The sequence below is a fragment of the Clinocottus analis genome, unplaced genomic scaffold (genome assembly GCF_023055335.1).
Source record: "Clinocottus analis isolate CAN_PGR_092001 unplaced genomic scaffold, fCliAna1.0.p SCAF_18, whole genome shotgun sequence".
Taxonomy (NCBI): Eukaryota; Metazoa; Chordata; class Actinopteri; order Perciformes; family Cottidae; genus Clinocottus; species Clinocottus analis.
Genome location: NW_027175909.1, coordinates 11,467,276 through 11,487,631, shown reverse-complemented (window position 1 = coordinate 11,487,631; position 20,356 = coordinate 11,467,276). Strand labels below are relative to the sequence as shown.

The 20,356-nt window shown below is 42.9% G+C and overlaps 2 protein-coding genes across 3 annotated transcripts; one reads left to right on the top strand and one right to left on the bottom strand.

The window, feature by feature from the left end:
* Positions 1-2,965: 2,965 nt before the first annotated feature.
* zic4 (zic family member 4) lies at positions 2,966-7,803 on the bottom strand. 2 transcript variants are annotated; one of them, XM_068582153.1, is made up of 3 exons: positions 7,237-7,803; positions 6,499-7,128; positions 2,966-4,401 (listed from the first exon to the last, which is right to left on the bottom strand). In XM_068582153.1, the coding sequence occupies exons 1-3, from the start codon at positions 7,661-7,663 to the stop codon at positions 3,962-3,964; spliced, it is 1,497 nt and encodes a 498-aa protein (XP_068438254.1). In that variant the 5' UTR covers positions 7,664-7,803; the 3' UTR covers positions 2,966-3,961. The 2 variants fall into 2 exon arrangements, with proteins under 2 accessions (XP_068438254.1, XP_068438253.1); XM_068582152.1 differs by having other exon boundaries at positions 6,499-7,803.
* Positions 7,804-11,562: 3,759 nt separating this feature from the next.
* zic1 (zic family member 1 (odd-paired homolog, Drosophila)) lies at positions 11,563-14,746 on the top strand. Its single transcript, XM_068581799.1, has 3 exons — positions 11,563-12,831; positions 13,290-13,453; positions 13,824-14,746. Exons 1-3 carry the CDS (start codon positions 11,871-11,873, stop codon positions 14,019-14,021), a joined length of 1,323 nt encoding a protein of 440 aa, XP_068437900.1. The 5' UTR covers positions 11,563-11,870; the 3' UTR covers positions 14,022-14,746.
* Positions 14,747-20,356: the final 5,610 nt, after the last annotated feature.

Genomic DNA, 20,356 nt, shown 5'->3' with positions numbered 1-20,356 from the left:
CCCTCTCCATCCCCACAGGTTCTCCTGATAGTGACTTATGGGAGGTTAGCAAAAGCCTGCATATAGCCTTAAACCTGCACTCTGTTTGCGCACCTTTTATAAGCGGAATACACTTAATTTAGCTTTAAAGGTTGTCATAAATCTTTATGACGGAAGCTCGCGGTGGCCTATGCATCACTGCCACGTGATCTTGTAAATCCCCACTGTAACTACACAACCTGGACGTTATCGGAAAGAAATATTCCATATTCCTGACGAGCTTTATGGCTCTGCACTTAACTTGCGGGTTTTGCCTTTTGACCGCACTTCTCCACACTCGATCAGAGAAATTAGGTGCCAAGCAAAAATAAACGTTTGGATAAAACCATCCAAAATTGGATCATAGAAGTGTGTTGAAAGCTTTTTTGTCGACATGTGTATTCCATCTAAACTCTATTTACTTATTTATTGACGATAATAAATAGAAAAATCAATGCATACGTGTGTCGATCAGTGTTTGCAGGATGCCAGCCTCTATTGTAACAACTCAGTGCTGCTTTTCCGGTCTGCTTCTGCTGGGTCTGTTGCACCTGTCCCTCTGCCTTTCTCTGTATTTTCCGTGGCAATTTCGGCCACTTCATTCCTGATAATTATGACCTGGTTGGTGTTGGAGGTGCTGATGGTGGTGTTGTTGGAGCGTGGGGTGGGCGTGGGGGAAAGGGGGAGTGATGAGGGTTGTGTAAGGGAGGTGGGGGGACTGAGGCTTTTACTCCGAGACTGCTAATCCCCCTATTAAAAGGGTTTTGTTCAATAATGCCGGACAGTTTCCGGAAGTAGGATTACCGCCTCCATTATTTTACAAAGAAATGATATTTCACACTCAAATGAGCCTTGGGTTGCAGCGGTGGTATACTGAGAGGGCCTGCAGTGGATTCGTATGCTTTATGTTGCTCCTTGGCAGTTCAAAACCTCCCCCTTCTTTTCTTTATTTTTAACATCATCTATTCTATAATTAATGTGCGAATGCATATTCCCTGTGAAACTGCAAAGCAGCTTCCTGTTTTGGTCCGGCATTAGTGTTGCTGTTTAAGTGGAGGCACACACACACACACACACACACACACACACTCACGCGCGCGCGCACACACGCGCACACACCTGTTCATGATTCTTGACCCCGTGGCTGATATCAGATCAGCTGAAGGTGGGAACCCAACGGGATCCGTTGTAAAGATCCTCTCCAGCAGTATATAACTCTGGTATGCGCTGCGCACGCGCGCCAGATCTCTAACGCTTTCCTTGCCATACTTTGCAAACCAAGCCCTGCACTTGTAACAGCTTCATTTCTCATTGAAGACAGGGTATTTATATTTGGTAAAGCGTCGTAAATTACGAGGCGTAGAGGTCACTAAACTATTGCAGAGCAGACGCGCGCAGCCCTGCTGCATGAGTTGTGTTTCTCTCTCTGTGGCTTCCAAATGAATTCAAGGCCATTTCTCTTTGATCTGGGCCTGCAGTAAAGATCAAATTCACGAATACTTTGGCTGAAACAAATGACACACGGAGCTCGTGTTTTAACTCTCTCGCCTCGTCTTCTTCTTCTTCTTCTTTCTTCTTCTTTCGAATACAACTCCTTAAATGCTGCCTATCCTTCACTCTCAGGGCTGAATGGAAAATGTTTTTACGCGACTCAGTTAGTTCTTGTCCATTTTGACGAGTGGAACGAAAAGCTTTAGACGGCCCAATAGAGAGCAGCCCAATAGAGAGGAGCCCAACAAATCGGTGACAAAGGGCTTTCCGTGTCATCAACGTCGTTCAGACGACCTAGAAGAATCCCTCTGATATCAACTCACACTTCAAAGACTCGCACTTTCAATTGAGATCCAACTATCTTGTTGCTTTTTTTCCCCCCCATCTTCATTCCCTTGTTTGTTCTTCTTCTTTCTTTAAAGAGGCATCATCATCCGCTTCTATTTGCTTGGTTTAGTGTGTGTTCTTTTCTTTGAGCATGGGCCTCTTGCACAGAGCAAACTGTCATGCACTTAACCAAACTCTATAAACGTAGCAGAGAGTTGTAGCTGTGTTGTTTCCACCCACTCATGCCTTAGTCAAGGCCGAGAATAAAAAAGTATCCCTCCGCCAAAAGTTTTCCCAGCACAGCAGAGCTCTTCAGCTGCATGTTTTCACTTCTTCTCAAGCTTATTTTATTTTTAAAAAAAATAAATAAAATTGTCTCTCCAAATGGTGCACACAGCTGAATTAATTAATTCTAAAGTCTATTGTCAACGGTGTATTTATCATTACAGGCAGACATGCTTTTATGGTTTTACATTTTTCATGCATAGAGCCTAAATATGATTCTGGTTAAATTTCTCCATTGAGCAGCTCGGCCCTTGTGCAATGCAAGTCTATTATGGTGTTGGACAACTGCCTTTTAGCGGCATCTCCTTTGATTGTCGTAAAATAGGCCTGGAGCAAAAGAATATATTTTTCTTCTTTATACTGCCCTCGTCTGCAATATAAAGGACATAGATTACCGTTTCCTACCCCATGGGAAGCAAATATTACATTCTTTAGAGCGGGCTTTTGAGTCCGCGGACTTGGCCCCATATCATTTGAGTTTGACTTGGCTATTGCTTTAGAAATCTTAATTCACCATGAGGATTCACCGTCGTGAAAAAAATGGCTCTTTGTACAAAATGCTCTTTGAAGTCTGGATCAGAATATTGTAGCCCTTCATCACACTCTGCCCACGTCTGCATCAAACCACTGCTCAGCTGAGAAAGTAAGACTTTGCACAAGTTTTTAAGTCGCTCCTTTCACAGAAAAAAACACTTATAAAAATAATGTGTTTAAACGAAACGTGAAAGACCTTGTATTGCATTTTTTTTTTTTTGCTTTGAGCTTCCTTTTTTTTTATCTGAGTCGTGGATTCTATTATTACTCGAGTTTACAAGCTGTGAGAAAAGAAGGTAATCGTTGGTTAAAATAATATTTATAAATGCATGACAGAAATTGTGAACATTTTCCCATAAACAAGTTTTTTTTTAAAACTGTAAATTCCATATAAACCCGAATGGCTCAGCAGAGTTTTCACTTTAGTCATACAAGGTTTATTCAAAATACCCACAAATTACAAGGCAATTCGGTACGCATTGTGAGTGCCGCTCGATTTCAGATATTAAAAATGAGAAGAAAAAAAAAGAATATTTGACGACAATGATACAAAATCACGAAATGCCCACTTTGATAAAACATTTATAATTTCACGATCGTATATCAAATACTGCAGGCGTATGAAACAGTTCAATTGTTGACAAATGAAACCCCCCAAAAATAATAATCAATGCTGTAAACATAAACCGTTTGTACAAATAACTGCAGTAATTAGTAAAGAAACTGTTCGGGGACAGATCCTTACAAAACTATCAACACCAACACATCGAAACTTACAAAATTTACAAATGTACATCGTTGCCCCAAATTGAAAACATGCACTTTGGTTTGATAATACAAAATCCCTCAATTTCAGATTGAAAAATAAATAAAAACATATTGAAGTCAAAACTCGAATTTACAAAATAGTTTTACACCAACATGCCTAAGCCTACAATAACGCACCACGTAGTCTAACGGATTTACACGACTCTCTCCACAAGTGGACCAAGTGGGCCGTCAGGGCGTGGAGGCACCGAGCCAACCATTTTGAATATGAGGTTTGAAAATATATATATATATGTGTGTTTTGTTCTTCTTCTTTTATTTAGCCTGGATATTAGCACGTCACGTTTTCCTTCCAATGTGGGTTTAAAATGGGTTTCTTGCCTCTGGCTGTCTGTTTTGGGTGGCTCAACCAAAAAAAGAAACGGGGCCTTCACGTGGAGGCACACACAGCACCGGAGCCAACCCCATGTTTAATAGTTCGGCTTTTGAAAAGCCTGTTCTGTCACTTGCGACTTCTCTTTTGAGTCCAAGTGGATTATTAAAACGCGTCCCTGGGTTCTGGGTTTCTGTAAGGTGGCCCGTCTGCGGGGTCGGGTGTGGAGGCCCCGCTGGGTGGCGTTTGGGCGCCACTGGCACCTGAACTGTGGCACACGTACCATTCACTTAGATTGGCGGGCTGGGAGGCTCCCACCGGCTCCGACAGCACCGAGGAGCCTCCTGGCTCCCGGCCCAAGTCCGAGGAGGGGGAGACCAGGGACGGGGTGGATGACTCGTAGCCTGAACTGGGCGGGGGGGACTTGCAGTGCACCTTCATGTGTTTCCTCAGGGAGCTGGGGTGCGTGTAGGACTTATCGCAGCCTCTCACTTTGCAGTTGTAGGGCTTATCGCTGGTGTGGACGTGGGAGTGCTTCTTCCGGTCACTGCTGTTGGCGAAGCGTCGGTCGCAGCCGTCGAACTCACATTTGAAGGGTTTCTCACCTGTGAACAGAGATGGTGGGACCGTTAAATATACACCAAACACACGGTAGATGTTAACGTTGGATCGTGAATGTTCACCATCAGGCCTCGTGTTATTAATTTAACTGGATAAGAGACATTCTAACCTCTTTAGCAGTTTGATAGTGAGACAAAAAGCAAATGTTTGAAGAAGGTAAACACATTTTATAGCCTTGAAATAAACTAGCAACAAGTACTCGAGTATATATGACCCAACACACACAAGCAAATATAACATGAAGAAGTTTAAAAGCAAACCTGTGACACATACGTACACTTTGCGTACGTGTTTATTGATTTATCAAATATTATGTTGTGTTTTGTTTGGACAGTAAACACTCCATTTCCCCCTCCACGTGCACTTCAAAAAAAGCTTGCCTATGGACAGACCTGCCATGAGTCTGGTGTAAACAGGAGGGCTGAACCCCCACTGTCCTGGTCCATACCTGGCGTCTCCGTGCATCAAGGCATACGTCAGAACAGACAAGCTATGAGCACAGACATAGCAGGCCTAAAACCAACTGGAACATGATGATAAATGAAAGTAGTGCCACCAGGCTGCACCTCCTGTGTGCTAACACTGCATGTCTTCCATTTCAATCCCGCAAACGGGTATGGACTATAGCTCTAATTTTGCTTTTTAATAACAAGTATTTCTACCTGATTATGACAAGGCAAGAAGGGGGAAAAAAATAAAACAGTTTGAATAAATTACACGGAAATCATCCGCTGCTGATTTTTCTCCTCCGATTAAAGCTTTTGAGAATATGTAATTGCCTCTGTCTAATTACACTTGCGGGTTGAATATCAATTTGACCTTCAGCTGCTGGGTTGAGAGAGCCAATCAAGGATATTAGTGTAGTACAAGAAACCGTCGAGGAACAGACCCCAGGGGCAGCCCCAGCCATAACCACACTTTCAGATAGGTTTTAAACATGATACCAAAGACCAGGCCCCTTGGGAGTCAACACACAGAAATAATTTAACAGATTTGTACTTAGGTAATGTGAGCAAATTATATGAATAATACATAGGGTGCAGAAATGGAGCAGAGGGGGAGAGCCATGTAGTCACCGAAAGAGAGGAATGCACTCATTGTGTTCATTTACAAGACTGACTCGACATTTTGAGGCCTTTTTTTTTTTTTTTACCCTCAGTGGCTCTACAGCACGTCATGGTTTCACAGAGGCGAGCAGCCATATTGTCTCGTTATGTGTTTTTTTTTTTGTTTTTTTTTATCAGAGCAAAGTTACATCAAAACTGCTGCTTGGAGCTGCAATGTACAGACGTCACCCATTAAAGATGCAGCTCCGCCAACCTGTTGGTGAATTATTTCACTATGTCAACTTGTTGCTTTGGCTAAAGGCTACAAGAGCTGATCATTCCAAGAGGAGGCTTTCATATTTCCCCATGCATACATGACATATCCCTCTAGAAAATAGCACGATCAGGCTGCAAGTCCTCTTTTACATATATGTGAAACACATACTCCCCTGTAGCTTTAAGTGTAATGTAAACCAACTATTCATAGTTTTATGAGTGGTGGAAATATAGTCGTAGCACTGCTAATAAACACAGCTACAAGTGGCTGAAAAAAAACAACATCATCATCATCATATCAGTCACACTCAATGTGAAGATGTGTAGCGTGCATGGACACGACCTGACGTGGGCCTCAGTCTTTGTGCTGTGTTGTAAACAAGAGGTTGAACCGTCAGACGCCTGAGTGAGCTGTGAGCTTCTACCACAATCCCCAAAACTCAAGCTTTGCAAAAACTTGCGAGCACTGATGCACCACACAACAAACAGGTGGGCAGTAGCTGTCGCGTGCTGATAAATCACACAGCACATTGATTCATTGCCACGGTGCACCAGAGGGTATTTTAAATGCGTAAAATCTAATTAAATTACATTAAAAGTCGCGGGGGGAAAAAAAAGCTTACAATTATACAAATAACCGTTTCACGTGTGTGTGTGGATCATTTGTTTGGATTTCAACATGCAACGCGATCAGTTATTTTGCATGCCATAGTACATTTCCACAACATTTCCGTTATGAATGAACATATAGCTACTGACCTGTGTGCGTCCTTTTGTGGATCTTAAGGTTCTCGGATCTTGCAAACACTTTCCCACAGCCAGGGAACGGGCATGGAAACGGTTTCTCTCCGGTGTGCACTCGAATGTGATTTACAAGTTTGTACTTGGCTTTAAATGGTTTGCCTTCCCTCGGACACTCTTCCCAAAAACATATATGGTTCCCCTGCTCGGGTCCACCGACGTGCTCCACCGTCACATGCGTTACGAGTTCGTGCATGGTGCTGTAAGTTTTGGAGCAAAGTTTCCTCGGCGATATCTCCGGCTCCAGCCACTTGCAAATCAGCTCTTGCTTTATCGGCTGCCTCATGTAGCGGAAAAAGGCACCGGCTCCGTGGTGGTGGTGGTGGTGAGCGCTGAGATTCATGTTCAGATTCAGACCACCGTAGCCATGCAGCGGCGAGGCGGAGAACGGATCAGCCCTGGAGCTCGCCACTTGGCTCAAGTGATCGGACCTGACGTACATTTCTCCGGGTAGTCCTAACCTTATTTGTCCATTCAACGCTTGGCCACCCGGGGATCCGCTCGAAGACTGGTCGTGATGGAGTCCGGAGAAGAGGGTATGGTTCCCAGCGTCGGGGTGGTGGTGACCATAGTGTCCGGGATAGCTACCTGTTGTTGAGACAAACATTCCGTGGTGAGAGGCTGAACCCGCAGTCTGGTCAGTCAGTACTGGCATGGCTTGAGCTGTCAGATCTCTCCGGATGAGGAAGTCCCTACCTGCGGATAGAGCCTGGGCCGTGTGAGACATAGAATAGGGGACCGATGTCGCCTGAACCGGGCCAAAAGCTCCCGTTTGACTGGAGACCACTTCACTGTGGCCTGCCATATGATGATTGTGGTGGTGGTGATGGTGGTGGGGATAATGATGGGCTGGGCTGATTTTGAGGGCCGCGGAGTGCCCCATGTGTTCTGGCCCGAATGGACTCGGCCCCAGGCGGGGTTCCGCAGTAATCTCCCCAGGGTGCGAGTGAGCCATTGAGTGTGGATGGCTGCTGAACCCCGGGAAGCCTGTCACGCTCTGAGGGGTATGGTGGTGATGATGGTGATGGTGGTGAGCCCCTGCCAAGTCAACTAATCTCAGCGCCGTGTTCCGTTTGGAAAACGTAGGGTCCATCACGGGGCTTCCCAATGCATCCACGCTCATTACTTCCTAATTTTAGAATAACTTGACAGCAGGCAAAATAATAATGATGATGACAAATATATTTTAATCGCAATGAAAAATAAAGAAAAAAGACTTTTTAAAGTTAAGTCTATCTGCAGACTACATGGAATCCCATTCGGTTGAGAGGCAGCAGCAGGACGCTTTGATACTGAATAGAGATTCATGGTAGGCGCTGCAGCCCGTGGAGCCAAACAATCACCCTGCGCTCTAATTGGTCAGCGCTCGGTGATTGACGTCACCAGTGACAGTTTCCAACGTGAAGAAAAATGTCTTAGTGACAGCAAGCAGCCAGCACGCATGCGCGGTGCCTGAGGCAACGTTGGAGAAAAATAGTTGTTATGCAAAGGTTATTGTACAATAAAAGTCCTAAAAAGTTGATCAGATATACAGTCGTCTTTCTTTTGTCGCAGCGAACAAAAGGCTGCGCGGCTATGAAATAGCAATTTCCTCACTTTGATTCTGCGATTACAAAACAGACTGTCTCGCAAGAGGATGCATATTGCCAGTATAAAAGTTGTTAGGATCATAAATAATGCTGTGATATCTTCATTTTAGCCCTGCAACGAATGTATAAGACAACTTTACGCGCGGGTTACGCACTACTTTACGCACGTAAAAGGTCGGCGTCAGCGGTTAACTTAACCGAAGGAAAACTCCACGTGGGAGTTTAAAATAGTCCGGAGTATATACCATTAATATGCGCTTTGATAAATACCCATATTTAAATATCCAGTCGTTCGCCCTTCAGCGCGTATACAGTCTCGACTCCGTGCTCTGCTTGGTGGGATCCGTGTAAATAAGTGTGAATAGGGCGAACTGCGGCCATTGTCCCGAGGGGGAAAAATGTAATGGACGGGACCTGTTGTTATGATCCGGGGTAATTTTGCTTTAGACCCAGGACGGCAGCAGATGAGGGTCACAGGAGGTGGTGCCGTTGCAGCCATAAGACCAAAATAAAACGTGTGTGTCATGTAAGTATCGGTTACTACAATAATAGCGTACTAAGTATAATATTTAGTTAACATTTCTGAGTTTTGTTTGAATGCTTACAAAAATATATTAGTTATGGATTATAAAAACATGACGTATGAATTATCTGTTATTTTTTTATTTTTTCTGTGTCTGTTTTAAACTACCAACCGAGAAATAAACTATTTAAAAAAAAAATGCAACCTGTAGTCACTGAACTGTTTGGATGTCACTGTAGACGGATTACAAGGCTGACAAAAATATACATATATATATTAAAAAAACATTCAAAAATTTAAATAACACATAGGAAATTAAACATACATTTAGTGTATTGCCATAGTAATGCTTTTGTATTAATTTATAATTAACAATCATCAACGTTTTATTTAAAGTGAGTTATATTATTTTGTGTAGTGCAACTAAATAGGGGGATGCGGGTGGGGGGGGGGGGACTGAACGTTAATCTTTGTAGTTGCAGACAAAAATAAATTACTGCGTGAAGCGACCTTAAAGAAGGTCACATACAGTATGAATCACTATGATGTGAATATGAAATGTGTTAATGTGTTATTTAACTTCTGATGTGATCATAAGCCATTTGTGAAAATGTATTGTCACACGATCTTAACCTCACACTTTTCATCTTCGTTGATGACAAAGTTAACTGGATTATTATTTATGTATTGGATGTCTCGTTTTCAGATAACTGTCAGATAAAAAAGTAATTAATTGATTATTGCTAAATAATAATACACTTGGCTTGTATTTTTGTGTATCATAATAATATATTGTATCATTAAAAAAAAAGGGCATTCCCCTTGGTTACCTCTGTGAATTGACTTGTTGAAATATGACAGCCTCATGTCCAGCGCGTTAGAAATTGAGTCAATATTTTGAGACATGACGGATCCAAAACATGTTTATTAAATGTCCTTTACGCATGGGACTCATGAGGCTCCCAGCTGCCTTCAGAGGCATCACAGCACCAGCGTACTGCACAACTTTGAAGTGCTATTTCTGGTCCAAGTTGTGCCTGCACTCACTCTTGGAGACAAGACGCAGGGGAGTTGTATCAGATCCAAAACAAAAGAAAGTTGCATATTTTAGACTTCTCCTTAACCGCTGATTTTTGTTTCTGCTTTGGCTGACTTGCTCCCACTGTAAATCATAAATAGCTCCAAGTAGCCATTTTAAATTCAACAGTATGCCTCCAGCATATTAGGACCATGACACTATACGGTTAACGGCGTGGGTGTATCTTTTACTCATATGGGTAAGTTATACAGCCATTTAATTTATCGGATTCATTTTGAGGCACATGTGAGCCAGAGGAAGTTCAAATCCACTTGCAAAGGAATGTATAATTCCAACAACTCTTTTCTTGGCACACAATTTTCAATTTAGCTTTGTTGCAAGTCTGAGTATCTGACCTCCACTCATGACTTTCCCACTTTTCCAATGCCATTCTTACCGTTTCCACCTGTTGACAGATCCCTCCATGTTTTGCATAGCAGAGTATGCTATACCTACAACGCTGGCGCAAGGTGAAGGCGTACATGTTAAGATGAGAACAACATAACGTCCCCTCTTTCCATGGTCTCCCAAGACTGACTTGGGAAAATGCCTTGAAACGTAGCCTAGTAGCCAAGAAGATATTTTAATGGTCTGCATGGCAAGTCTGTGCATGTGGCTTTGAACTCCAGCGGCCGGAGGTTCCTGCAGAGAGCGCCGCAAATCCCACTTGATAACTTCGACAACCCACAAGGTTTTACACACAAGCGATGCATCACTGGCCTGCACAGAAAGACTAAGTTCCTCAGGCACAGCCAAAGCGTGATGGATACATTAGGCATACTAGTGGATCCAAGCGAAAATGCATGGGCTCCATAGCCAAGGTAACCTTTATGGTGAGCATGATGATGTGGAAATCTAAAGCCCAGATGTTCCACAGGCTTGAGCTCTGAAACATTGTGTTCAAGGGAGGAAGAACAACACAGAGAGCGCGAGAGAGGCAGACAACACAACGTTATGTGGATGCCAGGTGAAAGCCATCATTGATAATAACCCAATAACAGACCTTTTAAAGAGAGCGATGCAAGTGGGCAGACTTCATATCAGACTTTAAGCTTTCCCATGGGGGGTTCCGAGAAAAGACTAAAACTCGTGTCTCCGTACCTGCACACGTCATGATAGCCCACCTCGGAAGGGCATGAGGTTTGTTTATCAATACATGCAAAACGTGGAATTAATGTTGTTTCTTCTTCTGACATTGAAACGCTTGTGTCATTCACTAGTCAAAAAGATAACAGAGAGAGAGGGACAGAGAGAGACAGAGAGAGAGAGAGAGAGAGAGAGAGAGAGAGAGAGAGAGAGAGAGAGAGAGAGAGAGAGAGAGAGAGACAGACAGACAGACAGACAGACAGACAGACAGACAGACACACACATATAGATCTAAATACATATTGATATGATAATCTGTGATGCGTAATTGTACAAACACGTCCCCATATACAGCACCAAAGGGTTTGGGTCGCCGATCTAATCCCCTCAGGTTAACAAAGACATCAAGACACATTTGCTTTATAAACTGCAGTTTGTAATAAAAAGCTGTTCCTGGCTGCAAGACGTGCTTTGACTTTCCACCAGTGTTCGCCTCGTGTTTTCCAACTTTTGTTTTGCTGTTATTCAGCCTTTTAACCAAATCCACAGTCAGCAATCTCACAATATCTGGGATTGATGATGCAAAGAGGCCAATAGAAGTGTGGGCCCTGCACCGTGGATTGTTATTTGGTGAGTGGATGTTATTGGGGGGAAAGGGGCTCCGCCAATGAGCGCGCAGCTCCGGGGCCACGTGACCGCCCCCCTCCTCTCCCATTCATCAGGGCTGGACTGTGTTGTCTTTTCAATTCATTTATCTGCAGGAATGATTGCGACTATCAGTCTAGAGCTCACCGCCTGACTGAGGAGGTGAAAGTTGCGCCACAGGAAGATAAACCGCAAAAGACAATATTGCATGTATACATGATTTTGCGCGTGCATCGGATGAGTGGTATAGGGGAACTCCTCGCGTCCTAGAAAGTAAACAGAAAATCGGTGGATTTGAGAGTTTGCTCAGGCGAGTGAGGTCCGAGAGATAGAGCGAGGGGGAGGAAGAATATCTGCGCGTGATTTTTTGATTTCTGCTCTCAGTCGTCTCGGCGAGTCTAGACTGAAGATGCTCTTGGACGCAGGACCGCAGTATCCCACCATAGGAGTCACTACTTTCGGCTCCTCACGGCATCACTCAACAGGCGAAGTCACAGAGAGAGAAGTCGCGTTGGGGATAAATCCGTTCGCGGATGGGATGGGCGCCTTCAAAATAAACCACAGCTCCCACGACATCGGCTCCGGACAAACGGCGTTTTCCTCCCAGGCGCCCGGCTACGCGGCAGCCGCCCTGGGACACCACCACCACCCGACCCACGTTGGCTCTTACTCCACGGCGGCTTTCAACTCCACCAGGGACTTTCTCTTCAGAAATCGGGGTTTCGGGGACGCCACCGGGGCGCAGCACAGTTTGTTCGCCTCCGGAAGTTTCGCAGGGCCACATGGACACTCCGATGCAGCGGGGCACCTGCTCTTCCCGGGGCTCCACGAGCAGGCGGCGAGCCATGCGTCTTCCAACGTGGTCAACAGCCAGATGCGGCTGGGCTTCTCGGGGGACATGTACGGACGGGCCGACCAGTACGGCCACGTTACGAGCCCGCGGTCCGACCACTACGCGTCGACCCAGCTGCACGGCTATGGCCCCATGAACATGAATATGGCCGCGCACCACGGCGCAGGGGCCTTCTTTCGATACATGAGGCAGCCGATCAAGCAAGAGCTCATCTGCAAGTGGATCGAGCCGGAGCAGCTGACGAATCCCAAAAAGTCGTGCAACAAAACTTTTAGCACGATGCACGAGCTGGTGACCCATCTGACGGTGGAGCATGTGGGGGGACCGGAGCAGACCAACCACATCTGCTTCTGGGAGGAATGCGCCAGAGAGGGGAAGCCATTCAAAGCCAAATACAAACTTGTGAATCATATCAGAGTACACACCGGAGAAAAGCCCTTTCCGTGTCCGTTCCCCGGCTGTGGCAAAGTATTTGCTCGATCGGAAAATCTAAAAATTCACAAAAGGACTCACACCGGTAAGATCCGCTCAGATTGCCCGCTTTTTTTTTTACTCTGCCAAATCCATGTTGACAATATCCAATCTGAAATATGCATGCGCTCTGGGTTGTTTCATTTGGCAGCTGGAGTCGTGTTACTGGCATGGGATTCAGTGCAGTTGTCAACAGAATTTTTTTTTCCCAAATGTTATTTTTTTAAGTCTCGTAATTTTCTGGGAAAAGTTCTTCCTGTGATCCATATTTAAATGTACCACAATGAATTATTGCATGCGCCTCAGTGGCTCAGTCACATGCATTTGCAATGTGTTAGTCAATCTGTCAGTCAAATGTATACTATAAAGATCCTGCCTTTTCATTCTTTACCTTTAGTCTGTTTCCACACGTAAAATATGTATATACAATAATGTATGATGTGCAATTTTCAAATCCAGTGTTGAACATTGTGTTTACTATTTTTTTGTTGTTTTTGTATTTAGGTGAGAAGCCTTTTAAGTGTGAGTTTGAAGGCTGCGACAGGCGGTTTGCAAACAGCAGTGACCGCAAGAAACACATGCACGTCCACACGTCTGACAAGCCCTATCTCTGCAAAATGTGCGACAAGTCATACACACACCCCAGCTCCCTCCGAAAACACATGAAGGTAAAAAACCCGATGGCCTTTTATTTGTGTGTGTTTGTTTTCTGTATTCTTTTAACAGCATTGTGGAATGGCTTGTTTTTTTAAAGCTTAGAAAATGAGAATACAAATATGTATATTATGTCAAATGATAAGAGGATGCTCTTTTATTTTAAGAAATAGAGAAAAAATATTGAATTTGCTTTGGCAATTTATTTATTTCGTCAATGCATTTATGTGTAATAGATTAAGATCGTTTTCAAACGAGTTCAATTAGGACATTTGTTTTGATTCATTTCTTATGTCATGTATTCGGACAATAAAAAAAAAACAAAGCAGCGGACAACCAGTCGATGCAGGATGCTTTTTTATAACGTTTTTCTTAATGTTGAAGGTCCATGAATCCACCCAACCAGCACCGCAGCCATCTCCAGCGGCCAGTTCAGGGTACGAGTCCTCCACACCTCCCACTATAGTATCACCGTCCACAGAGAACCAGAGCAGCAGCTCCATATCACCAGCAGCCTCAGCAGTTCACCACACAACCAGCCACAGCACGCTGTCGTCAAATTTCAATGAATGGTACGTGTAAATATTTTTGGAACAACAACAACAACAACAAAAAAAAAAAGAAATAGAAAAAGGACTGCAGCATTTTAAAAAAAAAAACCTGCTTTGGAATGAAAGACTTTATAAAGTCAGCCAGTGAAACATGGACTGAGAGAACACGGGAGGCCCGAACGATCATGTGCAGGCTGTCTTAGTGTCACGAGAGAGAATGCATGGACAAAAAGGAGGCAAGGAGCCACCGAGTTTAACTTTTTTCCCCCTCAATATTTCTTTGAGTCCTTATTTTTACTGAGAGATCTCAAAAAAAGCATGCTATCTCCGGGTAGAGGCCTGAATTTTTGTACATAAGGATTTCACCAAGTTGGAAAAAAAATGTAATATTTTATTTTGTAAATAGTTCTATCACAGTTTAAGGGAATTTGTGAAAATGTGGTCCCTAGATATATGGAAAATGAGATGGTTTTAAGAATATTGCGATGAATAGACTTCATTGAAAAGAATGTTATAGTTGTGAACCAAATGTGAATTATTCAGTATTACTACAGTCTACACGTCGACCTAACCGACTCTTAGTATTAATGTGCTTTTGTAGCCTATTCAGTGCAACATTTTCGTCCAAGGTCCAGTTTGAGTAGCACAGTATCATTGTTGTTATTTAATGTCATGTCGATAAATCGTGTAGTGAAAGCCTGAAATTCCGTGTCAATCTGTTTATGTACGTGATAAATATAAAATCTCTGTCAATTGCTTTGTCTGAAAGGAAGTATTATTACATGTAAGTAGCTCAATTTTCCATATTTATCCGCATGTAAAGGACCGGTAACATGTTAGAAATGATCGGTATTTATGGAGAAATGCGCTCGTATGTAAAATTTAGTTTACAAAAAAATGTTTGGATACATTTCGTACTATATTAAAGGATTAAAACAAACAATAATGCATTGCGTTGGAGGTTATTGGTTGCACTGGTGAGGTTGATCTTAACATGGGTGCTGTGTGAAACTAATGTCTTCCTTTTATGAAAGCTGCATACAATTTAATAATTAGCTGCAGACTTTTTTTTTTACCACAATAATAATAATGCATTCAGCACGGGTTCGATGAAAGAATAATCTTATACTGCACGAATAATTATAACTCTGTATTGTGTGTGTGGGGGTGTGTGTGTATGCTTTTGCACGTGTGTGTGTGTGTGTGTGTGTGTGTGTGTGTGTGTGTGTGTGTGTGTGTGTGTGTGTAGGGGGGGTTGTCAAAGGCAACATTTCATTTAAAGCTAAAGGTTGTGTTTTAAACGCACTGTCACAACTTCCCTGACACTCAATGATAAGCAAATTCACTCCCCCCCTTTCTGCATCTTCTGTTTATCCAAAATTAACATCCAACACTTTGCCCTGCAGTAATGTGCAAATTAAATCGATTAATCACGGCGGTTGTTCCTCGGTGTAAACCGAGATAGTTTGCGTTACTTAATTGTTCGGGAATCTAATTTTCAAATCTAATTTATTTTCTTTTACGCGTTTGCCGGATTTCATAGATGTAGGGTGCTGAGGAGTCAATGTGGCCCCCTCATTGTTCCTGCATGCTGCAGCTTGCTTGACCGCCCCATTAGGCAGAGATCACATCAGCAGCCGCCAGTGATCATGGTTAACACTGCCAGTGCGCACGGAGCCACGATCTGTCAGTCTGCAGCTTTGTCAGGACTGCTACAGCCGGGAACAACCAAATAGCAATTTTAATCGTAAAAAGAATCCACAGCACAGGAGGTGTGTGTGCGCGTGCGTGTGTGTGTGTGTGCGCGCGCGCGCTCCTTCGTAAACACGCGCAAGCTTTCCCGTTTATATCAGCAAAAACACAAAACATCCACCATCTTAGATGATTTGCTGAAATGTATTGAAATGTATTCATATTTTCCTTTTCACGGACTATTACATTTTGAGATAAATGAAGGATGGTAATAAAATGACTTTTTCGACTCTATTTAACACTATCTATTTAGGTTCCAGCGCTGGTGCTTCACTGATGCACTGCTGTAGAAGAAAGACGCGCTCCACGCCGAGTGAATCCGTCTGAGGAAGTCACTTTGCAGCTTTATAGAGAAATGTTCACGTGTAACTGGACATATAAATTCAGCAGCTTAAAGTGGAAGTGTAAAAAGTATCTTATGTGGTTTCTCGGCTGGCGACGAATTCCACACATGCGCCATATTTAAATAGGAAGCTGATGCCAGATTGGAAAATGCAGATATGGGCGCTGAATCCACCTTAAACCAGTTTATGCATCAGTTGAACTTGAGACAACCCTTTAAATGGGAGAAAAAATGTTTTACAGTCCATGCGGATGTTGATGGAAAGCTATTGAGAATTTGAGTTTTGTTTGGATTGGTGGTTATTTGCCTCATTATGGGCTATAGTTAGTTCATCCTCCTTTTTTTATTTGTTTTACTGGAGAGAGAAAGTAGAGCCTTTTTAGTCCAGATCGCTGCTGCTTTAACGCGTCACAACTGAATGCAAACGGTGCTGTTTAATTTCCATTTCATTCTTCTGTTGTGTTGCTTTTACACTGAAGCCACTCGCGGTATCAAATATATCTTTTTTTTTTTAAAAGCTCGTAAAAAGAAGAGTTGACTGAAGGCTGTAGCGTCTCCATCGCGTCTCCATCAGACCGCCATAGAGCTCATGGGGGCTCCATGATCAAATAGGAGCGCAGGAAAAACATCCACTTTAAATGTATTTACGCTCAAGTCTGGAAATGACAAACACCGAGATGTGGGGAAAGCGCAGGCGCCAGTATCATGAATATTTATCACCAGCACTTGTGGCCAGTAAACCGAGTCTGACGTGTGTGTTACCAAGGTAGACACTCGGCAGTTTAGCTGCGCTTCAAATATCAGCCTCTCACTCCCATGTTTTTACACGTCTAAAAATCTGAATTGTGCGGCTTATTTTGTGGGCAAATGACGTTCAGTCAATCTTCGCAAGATATAGTAGAATGGCGGAAGTTTAACAAGCACACACGTGATGGTTTTTAATGAAAAAGTGGCTGCATTTTTTTTTAAATCGTTTTTTTGGGGATCTGTGGCATTATTCTGGAGAGCTCTCTCCTCAGAGACAAATGCATTATGACTGTTACTATTTTTTGTCAACATAACGTGTCTAGATAAATGCACCTTTTTGGGTGAGATTTCTTTGCAGCCACTGACACGTGGATTATAGTCCAAGATTAGGAGGAAACTATAGTCTAATCCGTGCCCCTGATGGATGAGGTGCCCATGCCTTCAGCAGTCTGATCTGCATGCAGCTGCCGTCACTCAGTGAGAACACAATCAATACGTTCATATTTTTCAGTTTGGTTTAACTATTAGGTTTCCCGTAAAATGTACGTGTGTGTGTGTGTGTGAGTGTGTGTGTGTGAGAGAGAGAGAGACATGTGATATCTATTTTTAACAGCTTCAAAGTTTGAAAACGCCCCAAGTTGCAAGACAGGAAATATCTTGCAAAAATGGTATCCTACAGCCTCCATCTGCTGAGTCTAAGGGTCCTAATACAAAAAGGTCAAATTCAAGTCAAGGCCACTTTAGTTTATTGGCATGCAGACATGTCAAAACGCCTCCAAGAAACACTGTCGTATTTGCAGCCATAGAAGGATTTAATTGCCAGACTCGGGGTAATGGAGCAATCCATCCCACAGTGAACGTCGACGTTTGCATACAAAAATTATCCAGACATTGATTTTTTTTTATTTTTTTTATACACAAAATGATTTATAATCTTAGAATGATAGACTGGACTGTTGTTGTTCCTTCGAAGTTCAAAAACGTGTTTTTTAATTTTTTTTTTATAAATTGTTATTTTGTCCTTAGCAAGAAGGCCAGCAGTAAAGTCAGCAAAATAAAATATATCGTGATTATTATTTGATATGTGTAAACACCACCCCATCATATTTAATATTGTAGTTCAAATAAAACGTACACGCTAAAATCATAATATTAAATTCAATTGCCACACTTTCGGATTTAACCTGAATTATGGTCAACTGCACACACTATCTTTAAATCTTTATTCTTTTAAAGCCACACGCTCTTCCATGTAGTTTGAGTTGTCAGTCCAACGCGGCCGTTTTAAGATGTAACCATCTTCAGAATGAACATTTCAAATATCCAAAAAAAGAACATAACCCACAATTAAAATGCGTTTTCTCTCGCCAATACATGATTTCCTTATGATAATCCCGGCCGGATCTCGTCCACGTCCGCGTCTCTTCTTACTTAACCGCATCCCTGATTGGGACATTAATCTCCGCTTCGCCATCGCAGTCCCAGTGCCGGGTTCGGGGAGAGGGCTCGTTATAGTGAAACATCGGCTCCCGGTGACCCCCGTTGCATCAGTTGTGGTCTGTGACACGCTATTAAGTTGAGACCGTGCAGGAGATTTGTGGAGGCGCTGACACGGTGTTGTCGCGTCCCCTTTGACGCGTCGCTAAATGAGGCCACTCCAATTAGCTCTTTGCGACAGGTTGATGCTGCTGTAAACCTCTGCAGAGGGAAACATGCCGGAGCCGCGGGGACGCGCATCACCACTGAGCCGCTGGTGTGTGTGTGTGTGTGTGTGTGTGTGTGTGTGTGGCGAGGGGGGTGGGGGGTCTTGCTCAAGGGCACTTCGGTGGTAGTGGCCAATGCAAGGTAGAGCGACATTTAACTCCAGGAAATGCCAACGGCAACCGATGAGCTTCCGGTTACATGTCGCTTGATTTAACCCTTGCAACCAGCATCCCATTTTCTTTTTTTTTCAATTTTGTATTTTGAATTCCGTTTGTGTTCTCCTGTGTGCTGTCAAATAATAACGGTTTTTATTTTGTTTCTCTCCATTTGAAATGTACTGACGTAATTCCTCATCTTTGCAAACATTAGAAGACATTAGTACAAATCAGGAATAACTTCAATATAGCTGTTACTTTGTGTAGACCTGTCAGTGAAACTCATAGTGAGGCAGCAGTTTCCAATTGTGTGTTATTCTAGAGCCACAGCCTTTTGTTTTCAGACCGTGCAAGTGCAGCTGATTTGTTATTGAGGCGTAAATCAGAGGATTTGTAATGAACTAGCCGCAATGAAATCAGCCCACATTTGTTCTTTTATGTGTAAAAAAAGCGATGCATATGGTGCGTTAATAGGAGAGGTCTTCTCCTTTACAGAGCAGCTTGTCGACATCTGCTTATCTGATGAGTCTTATAATGACTTCTTACTTCACAAGGAGGATGACCAGACAAAGATAATGGCTGACAGATTCCCTCTGATCCATTCCATCAGGGCAGTGTTGTTGTCAGTGTGAGGTGTCCCTGAGGGAAATATGGCTGAAACCATATGAACTCTCATTTATAGTGACATTAAGCCTGATGCCAACTGATGTTTGGGTTTCATCCTGTTGCATGCGTTGTACCCTCTTAAAATTTTAACAATGAGTCCCAATTAACCAATTTATGTGTTCTTTCTGGCATATGGTGTTTTAGATGGTAGACCCAAGTTATGTCTTCCTGCTTGTGAATTGGGCATCTTCGATGTTCTCACTCATTACCAGGTCTACACAAAGAGGAATTTTCCAAACTTTGATTGCGACTGCCTGGGGAAGATGTTTTTTCTTCTAATTCAATGTGTTTGTCGGTGCTCACGACGGCTTCAGGTTGGGTACATTGTGTAGTATTGATGTAGTACAAAAGAACTCCTGTTACAAATTGCAGTCACAGTCAAAGAACATTTTAAAAAAAATCATCTTGAACCTAAGTTTGCGTATGAAGCCATTAATATCCAGCAGTATTTGTACACATAAAATGCACTCAACTCTGCACAAAGACTTTATCTCGGGGTTGCATGAAATCATTGTTCTTTTCCTGTTGGGCTACCTCCCAAAACCTTCAAATAATTGTAAAGGACAAGAGGCAATGGAGTGTGTTGTGCATGCCAGGTGTTCTGCGTGCAGATATTTGAACTAGAAATTAAATTGTAAATCATTTTCTAAAAAACAGTCTGCAATAAAACCAACTGGAATCATAATTCTCATGCTTAGCTGGATCGTGCGTGCAGAATTGCAGCTACTTTCATTGCTCCGTTAATATCCACCCTTTCATTTTTGTTTGTTTCCTGTGAATAGTTATGGCTCAGTTCAGTTAAATTCTTAAATATGGAAGAACATCCATCTAATAGTGTTTCTCTCCTTCAGTAGAGTCCACTTCACACTCAAGCTGTTTGTCATATCACTGTGTGCATTTTGTATATTTTCCATTTCTTATTATCAAAGTGTTTACTGAAACAATACAACTGTCATCAGGCCAAAACCTGCGATCATGCACTAAAATGTTCAAACTCAA

What these genes read in the sequence shown, in the direction of transcription:
- zic4 (XM_068582152.1), bottom strand. Translation starts at nt 7,663, where the DNA reads ATGAGCGTGGATGCATTGGGAAGCCCCGTGATGGACCCTACGTTTTCC. An exon ending in CCACAAAAGGACGCACACAG is followed by an intron (nt 4,402 to 6,498) that starts GTCAGTAGCTAT and finishes CTCTGTTCACAG; the next exon opens with GTGAGAAACCCTTCAAATGT.
- zic1 (XM_068581799.1), top strand. Translation starts at nt 11,871, where the DNA reads ATGCTCTTGGACGCAGGACCGCAGTATCCCACCATAGGAGTCACTACT. An exon ending in TCACAAAAGGACTCACACCG is followed by an intron (nt 12,832 to 13,289) that starts GTAAGATCCGCT and finishes TTTTGTATTTAG; the next exon opens with GTGAGAAGCCTTTTAAGTGT. An exon ending in CCCTCCGAAAACACATGAAG is followed by an intron (nt 13,454 to 13,823) that starts GTAAAAAACCCG and finishes TTAATGTTGAAG; the next exon opens with GTCCATGAATCCACCCAACC.